At 39.3% G+C, this 23,843-nt stretch overlaps 1 protein-coding gene across 2 annotated transcripts; it reads left to right on the top strand.

Moving 5' to 3' along the window:
- Nucleotides 1–4,828: 4,828 nt before the first annotated feature.
- GDF5 (growth differentiation factor 5) lies at nt 4,829–8,972 on the top strand. Of its 2 annotated transcripts, XM_089518549.1 has the most exons (3): nt 4,903–5,158; nt 5,380–5,477; nt 7,238–8,972. In XM_089518549.1, exons 1-3 carry the CDS (start codon nt 4,980–4,982, stop codon nt 8,104–8,106), a joined length of 1,146 nt encoding a protein of 381 aa, XP_089374675.1. In that variant the 5' UTR covers nt 4,903–4,979; the 3' UTR covers nt 8,107–8,972. The 2 variants fall into 2 exon arrangements, with proteins under 2 accessions (XP_089374674.1, XP_089374675.1); XM_089518548.1 differs by having other exon boundaries at nt 4,829–5,477.
- Nucleotides 8,973–23,843: the final 14,871 nt, after the last annotated feature.

Genomic DNA, 23,843 nt, shown 5'->3' on the forward strand with positions numbered 1-23,843 from the left:
TTGCTTCCCACCTGCTTCAGTAAATGTCACTGCATTAGTATCTCATGTGCTTTGAAGGGTTTGGTTGTAATGAGGAGGAAGAGAAAATGCATTGATTAATTTGTTCAGGGAAATGTTCTGCATATCTTCAGAAGACCTCAAAACATTTCTGGTTAAGAATTTTCCACCCCTAATTCACTGACTGAGCTTTGTAGCTATCCACATATTCTTGCCCAGTGTCCTTTAGCTGAAACATACATATCACTCCTTACTAATCTTTAAGACCACTTCTTACCAAACAAGGCATTTGAAGGATGAGTGAAATGTACATGTTGGTGATGGGGTGGGTTGAAAGAGAAGGGAGTACAAAAAGCTAAACAAGTTTTGAGATGAGCTCTTGTACTTTAGTATAGCATTCCAGTTTGATAGTTCCCAGACATGCTGGACAAAAACTATACTTCTGAAAGAATCCCAAAACAAAATGTGCCCCTATAGTCAATAGTGATCGGCTATTCTTTGCTAATCCCTCAGCCTGAAAACTGATAAACTAACAGTGAATTGAATTATTTTGATATTGGCACTAATGTTAATGAATTTATATCTTATTTTCTAAGATTAACTAATTAATCTAACATTCCAAGCTCTGCATGAAGGCAGAAATAAAGTTAAGCATTGCTTTCTGACTATTGGTTCTGATGTCGTCCATCAACAGCAGTAGCCCAATGATTTACTTTTCCCTAGTTGCTCTTCACTTGTGGCAAGGATGGAACATCTGTTATCCTTCAAATGTTACTGAACTTTAATTCTCATCATATCTCCCCACTGGTTATACTAGCTGGTACTGATGGGAACTGCAGTCCAGAAACATCTGGAGGGCCACACTTTCTCCACTTTGATCAGTGGTATAGTATAGCATACTACAGAGAAAAAACCAATTGTTCAGGCTGCTTACATTGCATGTATTTACTAATTTTAATTGTTTTTCTAATACCTCTTGGGCCCCTTAAAATTAGGGCAAAGAATTAATATACAAATATCTGTTTGCTTTCCACAGCTTCCTATCTGTCCAGTGAGGGACCAAGATTAGTTGATGTACCTCATAAGTATGCACTGTGAGTACTCATAGTTCTGGAAGATTTTATACATTTTATCCAGTTCAAGAGCCATTTAGGCAAGACATGTCATTAGAAATCAATTTTTCATTCACAGTGTTCTATGTTATTACTAGTCTTCAGAGCAATTCATAATAATTTCTGAGCTCAATTTCGATAGGTAAAGTATGTTGTATCAAATTCACATATGGCCATGAAGCCTCTGCCACATTCCCCATGTAAATCATGGAGTGGAATTCTCCACAGAGTCAGATTTTCCTTGGAAGTATGTGCAAATTTAGGGATTTAGGGTGCTCTTAGGAATTTATCACACAGACAAAAGCATAGTGGGATGCTCTCATCAATATCGCACAATAGTGGGAAGGTTTTCACACCATGTTGCATGATATTGCAATTATCCTGTGATTATCCCATGAATAAAGACAAATTCTAGTGCCACTTTTTATTCGTGGATTTTCCCGTGAATAAAAAGCGGCATTAGAATTTCTCTTTATTCACATGATAATCTCAGGATAATCATAATATCGTGAAATGTCATGTGAAAACCTTCACACTATTGTGTGATATTGACAGGAGCATTCCGCTATGCTCCCGTCTTTTTTGTCTGTGATTGTCATGTGAAGAAAATCCTGAAGAGTTCTATGAACCTCACTTACTTGGCTGCTCTAAACATAATTTGTCCAATTATGGACATTATCTCACTAAAGTTTAATATATGCTGTAGAATCAATATAGCAGGAAAGGTCTGTTCCATAGTCTGCCTTTTCCCCAGCCCTAGGATATAGAGATGTTTGGGATAACTGGCACCTACCTACACATTTCCATTATCATTTTTGTTTTGCATGGATTCATCATTAGCATCCAATTGCTAACCCCAACTAGAGTTACGATTGCCATATTCCATTTCCCACTCAAATCTGGCTATCTAAATTAGATTTATGGGGGGAATAGAATATGGCAACCCTAACATTAGTTGGAGCTAACAACGATTTAGATAAGAAACTTTAAAACATGCTCACAATGAATCTATGCAAATCGAGAATGCTAATCAGTTGGAAATGATTATTTTCAACTTGCATGCATATTATTAATCTGAATTCTAATTTTGCAAATTCATCGCATTAATCATTTTTCTACTTGTATGTTTTTTCCTACTTCTATGTCCCAGTAGTAGTACCATTTTGATTTCTAATTTGCATGCATATTACCAATTTGAATTCTAATTAGTAAATTCAACACCTTAATGGTTGAATTGTTTTCCTGTTTCCATGTTTTAGGGGTAGTACCAATTTTGTGGAAACCATTATTTGGAAATAACCAGTATTAGGCTTGGATCAAGGAGGTCCAGGATCAAATCCCTGCCTGATCATCATTTTACCTTGGGCCATTGACACTGGGCCATCACTACACCTCACAAAACCTACCGTATGGGTTATTGGTGGAGATTACTTGTGATACATATAAAAAGATGTAAAGTATCCATGTACCCCACTCTCCACCCCCAGAAATGTGGTGTTAATAATTATGATGATGTTGATGATGTCTCGCATTGGCACTTCTAGTGCTATTCACATGGGATCATTGTAGGGTTTTTTGCTTTTTCCCCACTGATGACAAAAAGGTTTAAAGTTGTAAAAAGATCACAGAAAGCCATTGAGACTCACTGCCATCTGATTCACAGAAGTAAATGAAAAAGAAAGCTCTGCTCTGAATCCATCTTCTAGCTAGTACTGCCTTCACCACATACGTGTAAGAAAACTGTTCAAATTTGCACCTCAGTTCCCAGAACAAATAAATGTGTAGTCAGTCCTTCTGTGCACGCCATCCCATTGATTCAATGGGTCAATAATAATTGGGACTAGCAATAGGATGTAGGCCTTTTAACCATACATCAAAGACTATAGAATTTATGTAAAGAATATGATGGCTGTAATTTTCTGGTGCTTTCATTGTATAGAAAGTTCATGTTCTGCCGAAAAATGAATATGAAAGGAAATGAAGGAACACATTAAAATAACAGAATCTAGGAGATTATTGCACTGGCTGTTTTCGTCTGATCTGGGCATGGGCTGAGACCATGTATAAATGGATGTTATTGCACAGCTCCATGCCCAGATCAGAGGCATCCCGTACCCGACTGGGGCTTCTACAGTGCTTAGCAAAAAACTGTACTTTTCCATTAATTGCAAAGTACGGGAGAACTTCTGATCGGGTACACGATGCCTCTGATCTGCACATGGAGCTGTGCAATAACACCTGTTTATACATGGTCTCAGCCCATGCCCAGATCAGGTGGAGGAGGGAGCCACGCAATAATCTCCTAAGAATGTTGTTGCTGTGATTAACTGCTGTTAAGCAGACTTTGACTTCACCCTATCATCAACAGCCTCAGGGCAGCTGTGGCCTCCTTGATTGAATCTATCTATCTAGAATGTAGTCCCCTCTTTTACTTCTGCCTTCTACCTTACCAAGCATTATTGTCTTTTCTAGTGAATCATGTCTTCTCATGATATGGCCGAAGTACAACAACCTCAGTTTAGTCATCTTAGCTTCTAGGGAGAGTTCAAGTTTGATTTGCCCCCTTTATTTGTCTTCTTGGCAGACCAGGGTTTCCATAGAACTCTTCCCCAGCACCACATTTCAAATTAATTGATCCCCTTTCTATCAGCTTTTTTCATTGTCCAGCTTTCAAAACCATACATAGAAATAGGAAATATGATGGCGTGGACAATGTATTAGTATTTTAATGTCTAAAATTTATTGTATAATATAAACACATATTCCTGGGAGATGCATATGATTGGATTTCTTCTTTTTGCTTCAATATGTCAATATTAATGTTTTTTAATTCTTACAAGACGAATACATTTTGTTAATATTCTTTTTCACTCCTGTGCTTTCATCACCAACTGACAGAATGAAATTGCTGCTGATAAAGATCAGATTCTGTGGTCAGAACTTTATAAAAACAGCTATGTGAATTAGAGCATACATTAATATAGTTATTTCCAACTGATCTTGCTAAAGGCTTGCACTGTTTTATCTTATGCAGTTCTGTCTTGTTTCAAATGAGAAGTTCATTTGAGGCTAAAATAGGCAACATGTTGCCACTTTAAATTGCATATTCTATAGAGTTTTAGTCCTACAGAGTTATTTTACATGAAGCAGGGTATGACTCATACTAATGGAAAGGGCAAAGAAGACTTTTAAAAGAAATATATCACACTTAAATTAGTTTAGACAGCATGACATCAGAGAGTAATTAAATAGGTTTTTGTTGGAATTCCGCTTCCAATTCCTGAGTTCAGGTTTGTAAAAGATTTCTGAGCACCTGCAGTTTTCTGTGTGTGAAATATTTTCACTGGAAGGGATTCAAAACTTTTTAAAAAACCTTTTAACACAGAGGCAGCATTACGCCATTCTTCCTTCTTGGAAAAAAAAACCTCTCTCCGATTTAAACAAGAGTCCTTCAAGTTTTTAGTCACTTTTACAGAAGAAAGGGGGGTAGTAAACTTTCTCTTTTCAAGAACAAGCTGCTAGCAGAAACCAGGAGAAGACCAAACGGAATAAATTAGTATTTCCACTATGGGACTGGATACAAATATTGAACAAGAAGATTTAAAGTTTTTTAAGCTGAAAATAAAACTCTTCCTGCTGACTTTGGTTTTTAATTTCTTTCATGTTTTCTTATGCCAAACTGGAGGAACCTTTTCTGATTTTTTCTTTGGTGGTATTCAAAGGAAGACCAGAGGATGAAAATCCAGCACTTTCTTACTTTACTGCTTTGGCACTTTAGTTGGTTTTACCTTGTTCTAATCTCCTTAGTGCTGAGTCCTGCTGAAGCAAGTCAAGGGAATCCAGGAGCCAAATTAAGCTTGTCAAAAGTAGATGGAAAAGAGAAGAGCCCTTTGCCAAGAGCAGGTACCTTTAGAACAGGAAACCATGGATATAGTGCTGGGAATTCAAAGCCTAGGACAAAAACTAACACTGCTCAAGCTGGAGCTGTCTTGGCAAAAACCGATGACTCAAAGAAGACTCTTTCTAAAGCAGGCAGTACAGACAAAAAGGTAGGGCATTCTTCAAATAGACAAACTGGAGTAAGAACAGTAACTCCAAGGGTCCAGAACTTTGGCCCCAAAGCCCCACTGAAGAAAACTAGCACAGGGATTTCTGATGCCAGCTCTTATAAAACCAAAAAGACTAAAGAATCTATCGCCCAAAGAGAATCTAAAGAGGCATTAAGACATCCTGCTATCACACCACACGAATACATGCTTTCCTTATACAGGACTCTTTCTGATGCAGAACGAAAAGGTGTGAATGGAAGTGTGAAATTGGAGACGGGACTTGCCAATACAATTACAAGCTTCATAGATAAGGGACAAGGTAAGAAAATGTAATGTTTGTACATGTATTCATGTATGTTCCTTAAATATTAATGCCTGATTTTCTGTATCTACAGACACATAAAACTTTCTTGATTGCACACATTTTCATCCATACAATGCCAATTTAAGGAGTGTTTTAAGTTTCAAATCTGGGGATTTGTAGAATGTTTATGCCTTTACTATAATGCTATTAGCAATATTAATGCTAGGTTATATATCATGAGGATAAACATTCATTTTATTTTCTGTAGAGAATGTATCTAAAAACATATTAGAGTAACAGAATGAATCTAGACTTATTATCAGTGGGACTTAAGCCAAGACTAAGCTTTATCTCATAGATTTCAATGGGTCAAACTGTTAAGTCTGATTCCAACCAAAGATTTCTGCAGCAGCAAGACCTGATTAATCAATTTCTGTTGAAGCACTGAACTAGCAAGGTAGATTTAAGAAGAATTAGTCACAGCATCTTTAGATTTTCTGGTGATTTTTACTTTTGAAATCAAACTAATTTAGATATACTTTGGTAAATATGCAGGTGATTTACTATTTCAGTGATGAAAAGATTGATAGAAGAATGTTGGAGAACATCCATATTGTTTTAGACCTTCACGGGGCCTGAAGCAACCTAAATCAGAGATTCAAATGTTAGTTTTTCTGGAGTGCAACTCTCAGAATCTCCCAACCAGCATGATGGTCCAAAAACAACAACAACAAAAAATAAGTTTTCAAAGCTCAATCAAGTGCCACTTGCACAGGGCTCTCACACAAATACCACTGTGCTGTGTACAACTATGGCTAGGGAATTTCACTTTCATCCATTACTGATTCATTTATTCAGTTTCACTGAAAATATTTTGGAGGTATGTAAACAAATGTAAGGCTGTTCAGAAGAGAAACAGCCTTGCCCAAATTTATCTGGATGAAGTACCACAAAGCTTTTGGGCAGCAATGTCCACTAGTGTATGCATGGGCAGATTGGATATAATGCTTTGGACTTTCAGGACTGAATTTGTGGTAGACAAGTATCTTTGTAGATGATGCTGCAGCTTAAATGCTTTGCCTTCAAACTTTAAACATGCTTTGGCTGCCATGTGGTTTTCCGTGTTTTTATAAAAAAAACTTTCTGAGGACTTATCACATGGGGAAAATAGAGGGAAATCAGGGGTTTAAACTAACATTATCCTGTGAAAATGTGCAGTCGCGGTGAAGATTTTCACATGACGTTGTGGTTAAAGAGGTCTTAGCCCAGCAATAACCAGGTAATAACCAGCAACAAATCATTCATGGGGAAATCCCATGAATGATTTGTTTCTGGTTATTACCTGATTATTGCCAGGATAAATCCTCTTTAATTGCAGCATCATGTGAAAATCTTCACCACGAAAGCATGATTTTCAGGGGATAATGTTAGTTTAAACCCCCGCTTTCCCCCCATGTGATAACATCTTGAGATAGCACATGCCAGTGCTTGTCTTCGTTCATCATAATGCATAATCATTTTTAAAAAAATTCTCACTTTAACTGTCTAATACCATTGATGAATCTTAACGGGAGGGGGGAAAAACCTGCCTCTCCCCATGAAGCATAAATATTTCCATGTTTGAGCTAGAATATTCTATTAAACTTCTAATTCCTAGTAGATTCAATGAGTCATTCCAAATAAATTGTAGACATTGTATGTTGTTTTAAAAAGCTTCAAACTAAACACAAATTTCTTTCTGAGATACCTGAACATCTCCCTTCTTCTCTCTTTAGATGACCGAATTCCAGCTGTTAAAAAGCAGAAATATGTTTTTGATATCAGTGCCTTAGAAAAAGATGGCTTACTAGGTGCAGAACTTCGTATTTTGAGGAAAAAACCTTCAGATACCTGGAAGCCTCATCCTCATGGGAAAACGTGCCAAGTGAAACTTTTCAGTTGCTCCACAAGTCGGCAAGCATCCATTCTCTTGGAGTCTCGGATTGTCAATATTTTAGATACAGCAAAATGGGAGGTCTTTGACATTTGGAAACTTTTTAGGAATTTTAAAAACTCTGCTAACTTGTGTTTTGAACTGGAGGCTTTTGAAAGAGGGAGACCTGTTGATTTAAGGACTGTGGGGTTTAATAGAACAGGAAGACAAGTCAATGAAAAGGCTCTCTTCTTAGTATTTGGTAGGACAAAGAAAAGAGACTTATTCTTCAATGAAATAAAAGCCAGATCTGGCCAGGATGACAAAACTGTTTATGAGTACCTATTCAATCAAAGAAGAAAGAGAAGGGCTCCTCTAGCAACTCGACAAGGAAAGAGGCCCAACAAGAATCTAAAGGCAAGGTGTAGCAAAAAAGCACTCCATGTAAATTTTAAAGATATGGGATGGGATGACTGGATAATAGCACCTCTTGAGTATGAAGCATATCATTGTGAAGGACTTTGTGAATTCCCTCTTCGTTCTCATCTGGAACCAACCAATCATGCTGTTATCCAAACATTAATGAACTCTATGGACCCAGAGTCAACACCTCCAACTTGTTGTGTTCCAACAAGGCTGAGTCCTATTAGCATTCTGTTTATTGACTCTGCTAATAATGTAGTCTACAAACAATATGAAGACATGGTAGTAGAGTCATGTGGCTGTAGGTAGCAGCATAGTCTCTCACGTGACTTTCTGTATAAAGCTTTTTCCAGCGGCTGATTTAAATAAACAAACAAACCTTGAACATTCTGCTTCTGTGGACAGTACTGTATAATCACCCAAAGAGGGTTGCACTGACAATAGCTATAGTTGTATATGCCATGCCCAGATTCAGCCTAAACAAGAACTTAATTCAATATATCTCTGTCAAAGGACATTTAGAGTTTCACTTTTGAATCTCCAAGGCCATTGGCAAATCCAATGCTGGTGGATTCCTTACATTCTGATTTTCCTTCTTCTGGCACTGTTTGAAGGCCTGAACAATGTTGACCCATCTCTACGAGAGCCAGCATGGTGTAGTGGTTTGAGCATTGGACCACAACTCTGGAGACCAGGGTTGAATTGCCCACTCAGCCACAGAAACCCACTGAGAGACCTTGGGAGAGTCACTCACTTTCAGCTCCAAGAAAAAAACCTACCTTAGGGTTGCCATAAGTCGGAAATGACTTGAAGGCACTCAACAACAACAAACAGGATTAATCCTCAACTATATTGTCAGCATATGTGTTCATTTCATATGTACTTGAAAAAAAAATCCTGCTATCTCTGCAAAATACCATGATTAAGCTAATCAGTTTGATAGCTGTAATCAACCTTTCATATTAGTTCTTAAGACTGTATATTTGATAGAATGTTGATTTTGCTATAAATTGTATGCATTATACATGGGTTTAGAGAACTGCAGGGAAACCTATTTCTTCAATTGTATATTTCATTTCAACTTAATATTTTTCTTCAATGTCGCCCTTTTTAATATTATGTTCAGTCAGTGTTATTATTCTCCTTATAATTCATGCTGTCTTCTAATGCTTATAGAAAAATAACAACTTAAGAAGTAGTAAATTATTTGACAGTGTTAATTGTATCTAATTGCTAGTTACCATAAATATAATTTTATTAAAATCTTTGTTTTCAGTGTTTTGTTCAATTAATAAAAATCAAAGAAAATAGGACTGAGACAAGCTGTTTTCATGAGCATTATATGTATGTGCATACAGCTGATGTCAATCAAAAAATATTTCCTTTGGAGAGGACTCTAAAAATGCCACAGAGAAAGTACCATGACACAATGACCTGTAAAGGCTTTCTTGGTAAAAATAATGAATTAATCTAAGGTCTCTTTCACAAAACACAGTTACAGCATTTTGATAGCACTTTAAATGTCATGGCTCCATCCTCTGGATTGCTGGGAGTAATTTCATGTGGTATTTAGAATTCTCTGCCACAGAGCTCTGGTGCCACACCAAAGTACAAACCCCAGGATTCCGTAAAATAATGCCTATCAAAGTGCTATAATTGTGCAACGTGAAAGCCAAAAAAGCCTAAGCCAAAAAGCAATTTAGAGTTGTGTGTTTAAGTCTATTGACCCATACTTTACTTTTCCTGCACAATAATATTTAATTTGATGAGTCCCTTGTTTCACTCATTTTTATATAGTTCCACTTCTCAAGCCAAGTAACCAGATATAACAAACTCCAAGACAGATTATGTAGTTCGGTAGGAACCTCCCCTCTTTCTAAAACAGAGGATGCAGAAAACCCCTTATAGACTCTGATACAGAAATAAGAATACTTGAAATCAGTTAGATTTATGTCAGTGCAACATGATCCTTTACTCCAGTCATGCTGTAGGGAATACACAATTGTAGCCTATGAGCACTCAGCCAAGGAGAGAAAAAGCAGAGCCAGAAAATTTAAAAAAATGGTTCTAAAATGACAGACATAGCTACATTATACATGGAAACTCTATCAGTGCCCATAAGTCAGTGACTTCCAGAGATGCCACTCACACTTCTAGGCATCTAGTTAAGTAATTATCATGGGGATATACTTCCAACATACCTTTATATCTTACCCACCACTGCTATGATACTGGATATCAATACATGACAAAAAATTGTTTAAACCAGGCAGGAAATGTTTCTTTTGTAAAGGTTTTCCATGGTATGCCACTGATTTTAGTAACATGCTAGAGGAAGACATGGGGGCAGCAAAAATGACTTTGGGAGCCATGTATTACCCCCACTTGCTCTACTGGAAATCTCCATCTATCCCCACAGGCAGCAATAGCAACTACATTTCTATACTGCTTATCAGTGCACTTAAGTACTCCCTAAGCAGTTTACAGTGTGTAAGCTAACTGCCACCAACAAGCAGAGTACTCATTTTAGCAACCTACAGAAGGATGTAAGGCTGAATCAAGCCTGGAGCCCCTGGCTGGGATTGGACACACAACCTTGTGGTAGGGAAAATACAGCATCCATTGATAGTCCACAAAACATCACTCATACATAACAGCCTTAGTAAAAGAGGACACATTCAGCTTATCTAGAATAAGGAAGACCAACCTAAGGAGGGAAAGGCGCCTTTGTCAAGCCATTAAAGGGAATGGCTGGGAAATGTTTCAGTGGCCTGTTACAGACAGCCAAAATAAAGCTGCTTCGAGTCACAGTGGAGGTATGGTGTTTCAATGATGCATGCATCCTAAGAGTCCAGAAGCCACACCAAAGCCACGCTCCAGTTCTTGGGGCTGGAGCGTGGCTTTGGTGTGACTTCTGGACTCTTAGGACGCATGGATCATTGAAACACCATACCTCCACTGTGACTTGAAGCAGCTTTATTTTGGCTGTCTGTAACAGGCCAGTGATAGCCACAGATACTGCATATGTCCAGAGGAGAGTGACCAAACTGGCAGAAGATCTGGGAATCATTCCTTATGAGGAGTTACTTAGAGAGCTGAGTATGTTTAGCCTGGAAAAGAGAAAGTTAAGCGATATGGTAGCCCTGTTTGAATATTTGAAATTGTTTCAAACATTATTGAAGATGGAGCAAGTTTGTTTTCTGTAACTCCAGAGAATAAGACACACAGCAATAGATTTGGACTACGAGAGGGGAGAGTCCATCTCAACACTGGGGTGAACTTCCTGACAGTAGGAGCTGTTCAACAGTGAAACACACTGCCTCAGAGTCTCCTTCTTTAGAAGTTTTTAAACAGAGGCTGAATAGTAATTTCTTGGGAGTGCTTCTATTGTGAGTTCCTACATGGCAGGGGAATGGACTTGATGACACTTGAGGTCTCTTTCAGCTCTACGATTCTATGTCCTAGAACAGGAGTGGGCAAAGTGTGGCTCACCAGATCCATTAGTGTTTTAGCACTAAGGAAGAGGAGGAGTTCAAATGCCTCAGGGGAGTTCAACTGCTTCAGTAGGCTCTCATTGAAAAAGAAAGCAATTGGAAGGGCAAACTGAGAAAACAACCAGGACTGGAACCATCACTGGAACCCCACAAGATAGCTTTTGAACACTCAGTTATATCAGCAGATTGAAATCAGGCAGGCACGTGGCATTTTCCCCACCACCTACTATCTAGGATAGTAGAACTGGGGATTGGGGTTAGAGGAGTCCTAGCTAGGTGGGAAAGGTCATACTCTATATGCAGAATATCCTGGGTTCAACTCCAGAGTGACTCCACACTAGGAAAGAGTAAGTGATACATTCTGCATTCAGGCACACTTGAACTTAGGAGGAGGAGGAATGAATGGATCAACAGCCTGGCCCCTCATTTTGCCATTATTTATAATTCAGATATCTGTATTGTGCCTTAAATCACATGATTCCCCCCCCCCCCTTTCATGGAGGAGAACTGAGGTGGAGTGGATTCTGAAAGAGAAAGACACATGAACAGGGTTAGTAGTCAATCATTTGCCAGTATAACTCCTGTGCTTTGGACAGTTTCTCCCACAGAGTAGAAGGCAGGGCATTGTTAATGTCTCTGGGTGCACATTAGGAGCATCTTTGTTTGTCACATAGTTGTCTTTGCACTACTTGTAGAGGAATGAACTTGTCTGGAGCAAACATACTCAAAGAACAACAGTGAAGAGCATCCTGGGTAATGCTCATGGGCATACTATGAAAGCAACTTAGGAGGGACAGAAAGAAGTGGAAGGAGGGAGGGAAAGAGATAGAGAGCGATGTGCAGTCAGCAGCAGGTGCATATTGTTCCTGCATTGTATGCATAGTAGGTGTTTGTGAAGGAAAGAAAGAGATGAAGGGTGGTGCCACCTAAATCTTCAACCACTGCTCATGTTCCAGCCTTCCTCATTCTCTGCACAATGACTTTGAGTATATTTAGCACTCCTTCCCCTTAAAAGATTGTAGTGGAACTGAAAGTGTGCATACAGTGATAGCTGGATTTATTCTATGCATCTGGGCTGTGATCCTGCAAGGCAGAAGTGCCTCTGAGTGTTTGGCCCAGAATAGCACTGGTTCCAACAGAATGTTCTGCCAACAAGGCACTTGCTTGCCGATGGAAATAAGTTCCACACCTCTCCTTATGTGCATAAGTGGCATTTCTGAATAGGAGAGCCTGTTGCTCTCCATGTGACCCAGAATGCAGAAAAAGTTATGTTTTGGATCTAGTGGAGAAACTCTGTACATACAACAGGCTCTTCATTTCAGATACTTTTGCAAAGTGACAGCAATGATGGAGTGGGTGGGGCTAGTACACTCCCCTCCTCACACACACTTAACTGAATACACACACACACAACCAATTGTGGAACCCAAAGAAACGTGAGGGTCTGGGGGTTCTCCACCAAGTTTGTCAGCATTACTTCAGATGTTGAGGAAATTAGCTTTGCAAGAGGCTGGGTAATCTGAAATGTGGTGATGGAAAAGTTCTACAGATATCATGGATTGCCAAAAAGACCAGTAAAATGGGTCTGAGAGCAAATCAAGCCTGTACTCTCTTTGGAAGCCAAAATGACTAAACTGAGACTATTATACTTTTGATACAGCATGCGATGGCATGACTCATTAGGGAAAAAAAGGGTTTGGTAAAGGTACTAATAGTAGGAATAGAAGAAGATCACATTACAGGTGAATGGACTGAATCAAGGGAGTCACAGTTTTAACTCTGCAAGACCTTAGCAGAGCTATTGAAAACAGTGTTGTGGAGATCTCTCCTTCATAAGACTGCCACAAAATTAAGCAGATTTGATGGCAATTAATAACATTAATAATCTAAACTACTCTAAAGAAAAGGAAACACCTGATGGTTTTTTAGACAATTTCTAGGGCAAAATTTATTCTCTTCTTACCCACCCCTGCCACACACACAAATCACCAACCCAGATCACAATTTTGGGAGATGATACCCATTTTATGAAAGCCATACACCTAGATCTTCAGGTTTACTACAATCTAGTATCTGACCAGGAGATATACTGTATTTTCTGGCACATAAGACTACTTCACCTTGGAAATCTTCTCAAAAGTTGGGGGTCGTCTTATACGCCTGGTGTCGTCTTATAGGATGGGTGCTGAAACTTCTGAGCCAGACTGGAGAATCTGCGGTCGCCACATATGGTGGGGGGAGCTAAAAAACGGCCGCTGCCGCATCTCTTCCGTATGTAGCAACCATATGAAAGCAGCAAAGGCGGCATTGTACAAGTATGGTAGAAGAAAATCTTGGAGACAGGGGGGCTGGGCAGGCAGGGAGAGCTGATCAATCCAAGCAGGCTTTGTATACAACAAGTTTTCCTGCTAAGTACCTGCATGTCATAAGCATTTGAATTAAAATTACCATATTGAAATCAAATCTGATTTTTTAAAAAAAAGTTATTTGGTGTGCATTGGAAGAGGGGTAGTCTTATATGGCGAGTATATCCCAAACTCTATATTTTAACTGGCAAAGTTGGGGGTCGTCTTATACGCCCAGTCGTCTTATACGCCGGAAAATACGGGTAATTATTTCCTGGTTTGAAATAAATTTCCACAAGCCTGAGAAAGGGTGAAGTCCCAGAACTAACCCCCCTCCCACACACACACAAATTGGACACTATCAACCCCCTCCAGAGGTTGGCAGGGTGTTATAGACCTTTAGGGGCATTTTTTCAGCTACTCCTTCAAGGGGTAGTGTATCAGGGGGTTACAATGTGGTGTGTGGCCACCCAGCTTCCTGTTGGGTGGGTGTGGGTGGGTGGGGCAATGCCAGCTATCCAACCCTATAACAGAGTAAAAAATATGGAAACTGGATAGCAGAGTTTGAGAGGTTTAAGAAGGGTGATATTTACCTGTCCAAAGAGTACACCAATATTTATACCTAAAAACTAGCCCCTGGGGATGGTGGCTGGAAGCATGGCAGGGGATTGGCAGAGAACTGGCTTACTATTTCAGTGCAATGGGATCTTCTTTCTTTCTTGGTGCAAGAGAAAATGCAGAATATTTTGGGAAAGGAAGGATCAATTAGTACAGACATTTAGCTTGACTGTATTATTACCTAGATAGTCCACATGCCCTCAGATCGTCGCTCCTTTTCTCTCGGGAACTTCACCCAGTGTTCCAAAAGGTCATTGGCATCTCTTATAAACATACTGGCTTCAGATATGGAATATTAAAATATGGGGATCCCAAATGCAGTGCAGGATACACAGGGTGTGCTAACAGAATGTCCTCCACCTGGAGGCCCATGAACACTCATGTCATTTAGGCATCATGTTAAAAGTTGGTTGTTCATCAAAGCCTTTTGGCCTCATTAATTCACCCCAAATATGGTGTCCATAGTTTGCAAAACGTTTTAAATACTTTAAATCTGTTTTTAACTTATTACTGCAGTTTAATATGTCTTTAGTTTATTTAATTATGTTATTGTTTTAAATGGGTAACTTGTTTTTATACTTTTTGTAAGCTGCCCTGAGATCATTGATACAGGCTGGGGTACAAATATTTTAATAAATAAAATACAAAAATAAATGTGGATTTTAAAAAATAGATAAATTCAAAGAAGATACCAATTGGTGGCCAGTAATAACACTTCCATATTGAAAAGCATTACTGATGATTTCTGAAAGCAATCAAGAAATTGGTTATTACCATCCTGCTCTTAGTGGATCATTTGAAAATTTCTAAAGCCATAAAGCTGGTCTACACAAACCACTGGCATTTACCACAAGTTCAATTTAGTTCAAGTTCCTGCAGTCAGCAAACTATTTGTGAATTTTGTGTTTCATTTTTGATGTGCAATTCTTGTTCATGCTTATCATTATGCTGTTTAATTTAAGAGACACATTTATGAATGTGTACGCCAGTGAAGTCACTAGAAGAATTAAAAGATATACAGAATATTTTTTGAAGAATTAAACACTCCATAGCCATGACTATTAACTAGCAGATTCCAACACAGTGAGAAGACTGGCATCCTAAGTTATTGTTATTGCCAACTGCCCTGCTTTCCACTCGGGAATTGGCATTAGGTTCATGGTAAAAATGAGAAGAAACATGAGTGGTAAAATAGTAAAGGTTAAAAGTTCAGCTTTCCACCTTTATGATGGCAGGTTTCTCTCTCTCTCTCTCTCTCTTGCACAGAGAATGTGTCATTTGTATTTACTTTCTAGGGTCATTATCTGCCCCTAGTGAGTCTTTTTAAAGGTCCAAATTTCAAATAAACAGTACACTATGAGACAGGTATGTGTTGGTAATTTTTGTTGTATTTGGCTAAAATATGAAGACTTAACTGAATAGGTAAACATAAAAGTATGCCATTTAAAACAATGCAATCCCATTAGTGTTTGAATATGTGCCTAAACTCCATGTACACTTTTACATGGTTATGTCATTTCCTGTATAAAATGTGCTTGTTTATACAGCAGCCATATGAAAGATGCAATAACCCAGTATGTGGGCTATTTGAAGCTGCTTTTAAGAAACTTAAAAACGCCTTGACCCTTGTATAATAAAAGGTGTTAAAAGATACTTCTTTTACAACATCTTAACTAAGTCTGATAAGATTTTTTAAAATTAAGTTTAAGTCTGTGGTCCTGGTTAAGCTTATTTTATAGGTTTTTAGAGATTGTACAGTAAATGGGTTTTTTAAAAAAAACAAGCTAGATGTATATACCAAGTATCACAAATTTTCAAGAATGGTTAAACATTAACATTTGACTTTGTGCACAACTTCTGCCACTCTGTCTCTGTGCAGCAAACTTTTCTTTTCTTTTTTACAGATTTGGAGATGGTATGATAGAGCTATCCTTGTTTTGTGCAAACACATATAGGATGAGATTCTACATGTGTATAACTTCGCATGTGCTATTCTGTGTCCTTCCAATGCCTGACAAGCCCTAGAAAGAGCTCCTGCTGCTGTCACTTACAGGGAGGGAGGGGAGGGGAGAATTCAGATAATGGAGAAGCAGCTGCCTCAGCTGTGTATGAAAAATGAAGGTGCTCTCTTAAAGGGAGTGTACCCATTTTTTCTTCACCAGGGACTGTGAGCAGTCTGAATTACTTCCCTTCCTCCCTCTGCACCTCACTGGTAAGAAATAGCAGCAGAGGGCCCTCCTAGGGCTTGGCAGCAACTAGGCAATAAAAAGTGCAGGGGCAAGAGAATAGCCCTCTGTGGCCTGTTCAGAAAGGGATGTATGCACTTGTGAGCTGCACTTGCATGTGCATAAGCCACTCACAGGATGTGCCCATAATTTGTTTCTGTCATTTCATATTTCTTGGCCAAGCCACTTTGGCAGATTTAATAATAATTAATTAATAATTTGTTTTATTTATATACCGCTATTCCAAAGATCATAGCGGTGAACAGCAAGTAAGCTAATTAGCAAGTAAGCTAATTTGCCCCCAACAGTCTGGGTACTCATTTTAGCGACCTCGGAAGGATGCAAGCCTGAGTCGAGCTTGGGCCCTTTTGCTGGTCTTGAACTCGCAACCTTGCAGTTTTGAGTGAATGGCTGCAGTATAGGCATTTAACCACTGCGCCACCAAAGCTGTGTAACTTTTCCAACAGTACTTGGGAACAGTGGTGTCACGGGGGGGTGCGAGCTGTGTGGACTGCACACATTTGCTTTTTGGCAGAAATGGGTTCTGGCATTCACCTGTGTCCCTTTAAAATGCTGAAGAGATGGTGTGAGTGGGCTGAGACTCAGTGGGAGGTAAAATGAGAGGCCTCGTGGGTTTTTTTTAATAATTTTATTTTTTAAATGCTTTTTAAAAATATTTTTAATTTACTTTTTTTATTCTTTTAAATTTTTCTTTAAAAAATCTCCTTTTACCAAATGTTCACTTCAATCACATGAAACTGTGTACATGTAAATGCACCAAGGCTATGCATACAATATTGTAACTTAAAAGTATAATTTTGTTAGTTGTTTTATGTCATAACTATTACCATGACAGTCAGTGATATGCAGGAATTGTAATTAATGAGTAACATTAGTGCAAAAAACATCACTAAAGATTATGTATGGTGTGAGATGGCAGGTCAATGAGCAGGTGACACCATGAGTTACCACATCAGGTGACTCCAACCCTAGTGACACCACTACTTGGGAAAACCCAAAACTAGATCCCACAGCGGAACCAACACTGCCACAAGGAAGATAGGATTATGATATCACAGGCGATGGATGATATGCTCACCTGCCTGATAACTGTTTTAAATGATTCTCTTTCTCTGAGAGAAAAAATATCCTGTAATGGATCAGCTCTTTTCTTAGACCAAAGCTCAGAAAAGCTGCTTGGCTAGAATCAGAGGAGCAACCTCTGGAATGTGTTATTATACTAGACATTGTCATGTTGAAAATAACTTTGTACTGTTACTGTTTCTATACTGGTGTGAATCTTAAGCAAACAAAGGCTCCACAAAAAGATCATCCTCCCTACCTCATCTTTTCATACTGAAGCAGCCAAGTGAACATACCCTCTCAAAATCTCTTTGGGGGAGCCTGCGCTCCAAAACAATGAGGGACAGGGCTTGTGGGTAGCAGTAGAAAGGTGGAAATAATACACTCCCTGTTTCTTCTGCTTGCCAGCCTTTAAGCATCAGAACTGGGATGATTGCTTTTTCAAGCTTCTCTGTTCAATGCAGCACTTGGAAAAGTTACCTTTTGGACTGTAAATCCCAGAATCCATGGGAATTCTGAGAGTTACAGAATGAAAGGTACCTCTAACATTTGTAGTGATCCATGTAAGGAGGTTCTTCTTTTAAGGTTAAGATGGCAAAAATTAGCAGTGAAGAACACATAAACTGGGAGAGGCTGTGATGGTTTGCTTTTACCTGAGCCTACAAAGGAAGGAAAGATTCCTCCATTCACTCCTTCTCTCTGCTTGAATTAATTGAATGCAAACTACTTTTGCCACCTGAAATCAGTTTGTAGCAATCGAAGTAAGCTGAGGATGAAGGGGGAAAATGGAGGAAGCAAGAAAAACTGGTACATATTAAAAGCAGTTGGGGAAAAAATGGGGCTAAGGAGGATTAATTGGGTCCATCCTTGCCAAATCAGGACAGTCAGAGGGTGTGTTAGCAAAGACTTCTCCTGCATAATAGGTTTAATAATATATTTTGCTGTTTGTATTTGCTTGATTAAATTTAACTAGCACATGATCCTCTTTGTATTTTAAGAAACTAAAATCTATACAGTTTAAGAGTCTTTTGTCTTCTTTCTCTGGTCAACACAGCTGGAAATGATGAAAAAAATTGTATTAGGGCAGAGGTCATTATTGCACGCTTAACCAAGAGAATCTGTCTTCTGATTTCAGTCTCTTGAGTGGACTTTAAGGTAAAGAATGAAGTGAAAATACAGGGAGAGAATGGAAAATTTTACCCAACTTTTAAGTCAAGTGGTTTCTACTGCTCCCGTTAGAAGCATGGCACATTTATTTACTTTAGCTGATCATCTGTGGGGGCTCTGTTTGCTGCTACCTGCCCAGCAGGATGCTCCTGGCATTTCATCCCTCCCTGTCAATTTCTGAATATGTTTTGGCACAGTGCCCAACTGGAAGGCTTGACGACTCCAACAGACATTGTTACAGCAACAGGACATCACAGCGATTAAGCTGCCTTCTACTTAATCAGGTTTTTCTATTCATTCATATGCTTTTTAAAGAAGAAAACCTTTGCTGGTCAGACAGGTTTTCCACTCCTGCCTGCTTAGCTTTCCATTACCCAAAAGAGGTTATACAGCGTACAGGGCAGCACACTGTACCATACTATATGTAGAGAAGGTGTTCAGACTTAATTTATTCCCTGCCCCTGGATAAAGATTATTGCAGCTGTGTGTTTTGGAAAACTATCAATGAAGGGAGTTCAGCTCATACAACAAGCTTTGAATAGGGTACTGTACTCTGTATTTCCAGGTTCTGTTTTAATTGCGCTTGCATATTACCTTGGAGAAAGCCAAAATCTGGAAAATGTTTTCTCATAGATGGTACCTCAACCTTCTTGACCTTCTATTTCACACCAAATGCATTCATGCATATAATTAAAACAATCTAGCGAATATGGAACACAGCTTGTCTTCCAAATAACCACATTTGCCAAAGTCCAGATTTATTCACTCATGGGTAGATCTCTGCACTCAATAGCTCTTCAGTAACACTGTTCTAGACATCTGCTCTGTCAGATTAATAGAAATTATACCATATTTATTTATTAATGTATATACTCTGTTCCTCCCAATCTAAGCTCTGTACTGTCAAAACCTATTTCATATAAAAATTTTGGAAATTAAGTAAACCGTTCTATTAAAAAAACAAAATTTTAACAGTTTAGAATATTAAAATAGTAAAAAGGATAAAAGAACAATGCAATATAATGGACCCATATACTTGGTCCATCACCTTGGCACTTTCATTTCCTTTCCCAAACCCTTTCATCGAATGACATTTCTGCACCATATTTTAGTTATACTTGCTAGTCAAAGACACATGGATATTCTGAGGTTGCCTGATTTTAACTGTATATAATTATTGTATGTAATGGGAAAGAGGGAAACAGAAATGTCCAGAAAAAACAGTGTCAATAAAGATGATCTAAATGACTGGTGCAAATTCATACAGGAATAAGTAGTTATTTAAAGCAGAGTAGATAGATGATACATTTCCATCTAATTTGGAATATATTAGGAAGGATTTCTGACTTCCAGTGAATAATAATGACAATTTTGGGCCTCAACAGACAGGCCGAAATAAAGCTGCTTCGGGTCACTTTGGAGGTATGTTGTTTAAATGACACACACATCTTAAGAGGCCAGAAGCTGCGCCAAAGCTGTGCTCCAGTCCTTAGGACTGGAGCGTGGCTTTGGTGTGGCTTCCAGCTTCTTAGGACGCATGCATATTCAAACAGCATACCTCCAAAGTGACCCGAAGCAGCTTTATTTTGGCCTATCTGTTCGGGCCCTTTATTTTCCTGCTAACCTAAATAGAGTTTATGACACGGGACTGATCCCGTGCAGATACTGAATTTAAACTAAAAAAAAATTGCAAAAGCGAGTAGATTTTCAAGTGATGTTGGGGTTAACTTGAACAAAAAGTGGAGAAAACCTTCAAAAGCAGGTAGATTTTCAGACGATGTTTATGTGAAGGCAAAATAACGTGACATTCGCCCAAACAGAAAGTTGCCAAGATCCGTTCCTTTTTACTTTCAGAAACTTCTGAAAGGAGTGGGTTTTGGCGACTTTCCGTTTGGGTTCATGTCACGTTATTTCACCTCCACACAAACACGTCTGAAAAACAACCCGCTTTTGCGGGTTGTTTTTAGACTTTTAAATCCCATTTCTGCATGGGATTTCAGCAATTTGCCTCCATGTATATTCATTAGGGGGTGACATTAAGAAAACTTAGGCCTGTTACAGACTGCCAAAATAAAGCTGCTTCGGGTCTTTTTGGAGGTATGCTGTTTAAATGATACATGCATCCTAAGAATCCGGAAGCTGCACCAAAGCTGCACTCCAGTGCTTAGGAATGGAGTGTGGCTTTGGCGTGACCTCCGGACATTTAGGACCCAAGCATCATTTAAATAGCATACCTCCAAAGATACCCGAAGCAGCTTTATTTTGGCAGTCTGTAACAGGCCTTAGTGAAACCAGGAAAAGATTTCTGTATTGAAGAACTGTGAACTGAAATACTCGGAACAAATTCCCAGGCTCATCATTCTTTAAATCTAATTGGTTGTCTGTTGCATCAGGTTTCAGTTCACAGTTCTTGGCACTCTTATAAAAATAACAAAAACAACCTAAATTCTACTAGTATAAATTAAGCCCATCACTGCTTTGGTTACACAGCACCCAACATGTGTAGGAGTTTAAAGGCCAAAACCAACACTGTGAATAGTAATCAGAACTGCAACCTGAGCTAGCAGAGTTTGTTAATGCTGGTAATATATGCTTCTTCTAATCAGCAGCCTAATGTATTTTGCAGCAATTCAAATTTCTAAGTACCGTAGTGTTCAAGGACAGATACGATATATTTCATTAGTCTAATATGGCTATTACCAGGGTATGGATAATTGTGACTGGGCTAACATCACCTTACCCTGCTTCCCAATCCACCGGGGGAAAGGCTATGCAAATGGGAGAAAATGGCACCAGTAATGCAGGAAAGAGAACAAACGGTTGACACCCACAGGCCAGCCCCTTGAACACTGCTCCTCCCATCCCCAACTTCCCGAATCAGACACCCTTTTGTTCCCATTCATTTGCCCTGAATCAGACTCAGGAAGCACAGGAAAACTCGCTAAAAATGCGCTGTTAAATTAAACCACTTTATCAACCACTGATTCGGGGGTTTTCAGGATAATTCAATCACATGGGAATTAGATTAGAATTTCAATGGGAACGATATCGGAGCGATGCGGATCGAATGTGCACTCAAATGGGAACGATGCACCCATGATTCGCATCCTGATCTGCGTTATAAGCCAGTGGGAATGGGGCCTTATTCTCATGCACCAGCTCAACAGAGTCTTTTTGCTTCAAATCCCAAGGTAACTTCACTCAGTAGTTTAATCTAGTTTAATCAGTATAAGCAGTCAACAACTCTTCGCTGATCTTAGTGGGGCCCTGCAAAACTTGACCACTTTCTCCTGCTGCCTAGCCCAAGAGCCATAGAGAAACATCATTTTGATCGAGCCCACTATGTGTGTTTATGCATACACTATCAAAGCAGTCCTGGCAGATGACCACCCAGCCTCTGTTTGAAAATCTCCAAAGAAGGAGACTCCACCACTCTTTGAGGGAGTATGTTTCACTGTTGAACAGCCCTTACTGTCAGGCCGTTCCTTCTAATGTTGAGGTGGAATCTCTTTTCCTGTAGCTTGCATCCATTGTTCTGAGTCTTGTTTTCTGGAGTTGCAGAAAACAAGCTTGCTTCCTGCTCGATATGACATCCCTTCAAATATTTAAACAGGGCTATCAATCACCTCTTAGGCCCTTATCACACGACGATTTTTGGAACTCCAATCCGAAGCCATTCCAGACCCATTCATGGGAATTCACGTTATTACGTGATAGATTATCACACGTGATTGCTGTCTATGCGGAGTCATTCTGAGCCCAATCGTAAGTCAACCCAAAGTCACTTCAGAAGTAGGTGAATTCGGTGAACTAGCGAATTCACAAATGTTTTTCCAAGGTCAATTCGAATCCAATTCGAATTGATCTTGTTGTGGAATGCAACTTTGTTTCTGTCCTGGTACGTACACACACACCCAACCTCCAAGGTGCCACATTCCCCATGATGCTGCAATTTTGCACCATTTACTTACGGTATTCTTCCCTCCATTTGCCCCCTCTGTCCTTCTGCTTCCTCCTCCTCCCTCTTCTGTCACCCCGATCTTGCCTCCGTTTGCCCCCTCTGTTCTTCTGCTTCCTCCTCCTCCTCTTCCTCCCTCTTCTGTCACCCCGATCTTGCCTCCGTTTGCCCCCTCTGTTCTTCTCCTTCCTCCTCTTCCTCCCTCTTCTGTCACTCTGATCTTGCCTCCGTTTGCACTCTCCATCCTTCTGCTTCCTCCTTGCGTGTGTGTGTGTGTGCGTATACAGTGGACCCTTGTTATATGCTGGGGTTTGGTTCCAAGATCCCCCATGTATAACAAAATCCTTGTATGCTCAAGTCCCATTAAATATAATGACATAGCAAAATGGTGTCCCTTATAAAAAAATGAAAAATCAAGGTTTGATATTTGAAATGTATACTTTTTTTTACATTTTCAAACCGTGTATGCTTGAATCCATGGATAAAACAATCCGTGGATAACAAGGGCTGACTGTGTCTGTGTATATATACCGTATATATATAGTTGTCCCTCCATATTCGGTAGGGTTAGGGGAACAAGACCCCCGTGGATATGGAAAAACTGCAAATAACAAAAACCCTGTTTCTACCTGAGAGGACACCTCTCTAGGAATCTCTAGGTCCTCCAGTGCAACTCTGTGGTCAATGTCCAACATACACTGACCATAGAATCACACTGGAGTAGCTACAAATGGTCTTTCAGTGCAACGTTTAGTTAAAGTTGACCACAGAGTTGCACTGGAGGACCTAGACAGTCCTAGAGAGAACATATTAATGAAATCCGTGAATAATCAAATCAGCAAATATCAAAGCCGCAAATATGGAGGGATGACTGTGTGTGTGTGTGTGTATGTGAATATATGTATATTTGGATACCACACACGCACATACACACATACTTGTGTACACATACTCGAGACCCCACATAGCAGGAGTTGTGGGCATTGCTAAATTGTTGAACTACAATAAAAAATAGAATAAAATAGAAGGGAAGAAGAACTGCGAAGCAATTAACACAAAACAGGAAACAGGAAGTGGCCCCCTTCTTCATCTGGGAAGCGTAAAAGTTCTCAATCCATTCAGAGCCGCACTGAGCATGTGCAAGGGTGCCAGTTCG

The sequence above is a fragment of the Sceloporus occidentalis genome, unplaced genomic scaffold (genome assembly GCF_023333645.1).
Source record: "Sceloporus occidentalis isolate IW3139 unplaced genomic scaffold, rSceOcc1.0.p SCAF_3, whole genome shotgun sequence".
NCBI classification, from domain to species: Eukaryota; Metazoa; Chordata; class Lepidosauria; order Squamata; family Phrynosomatidae; genus Sceloporus; species Sceloporus occidentalis.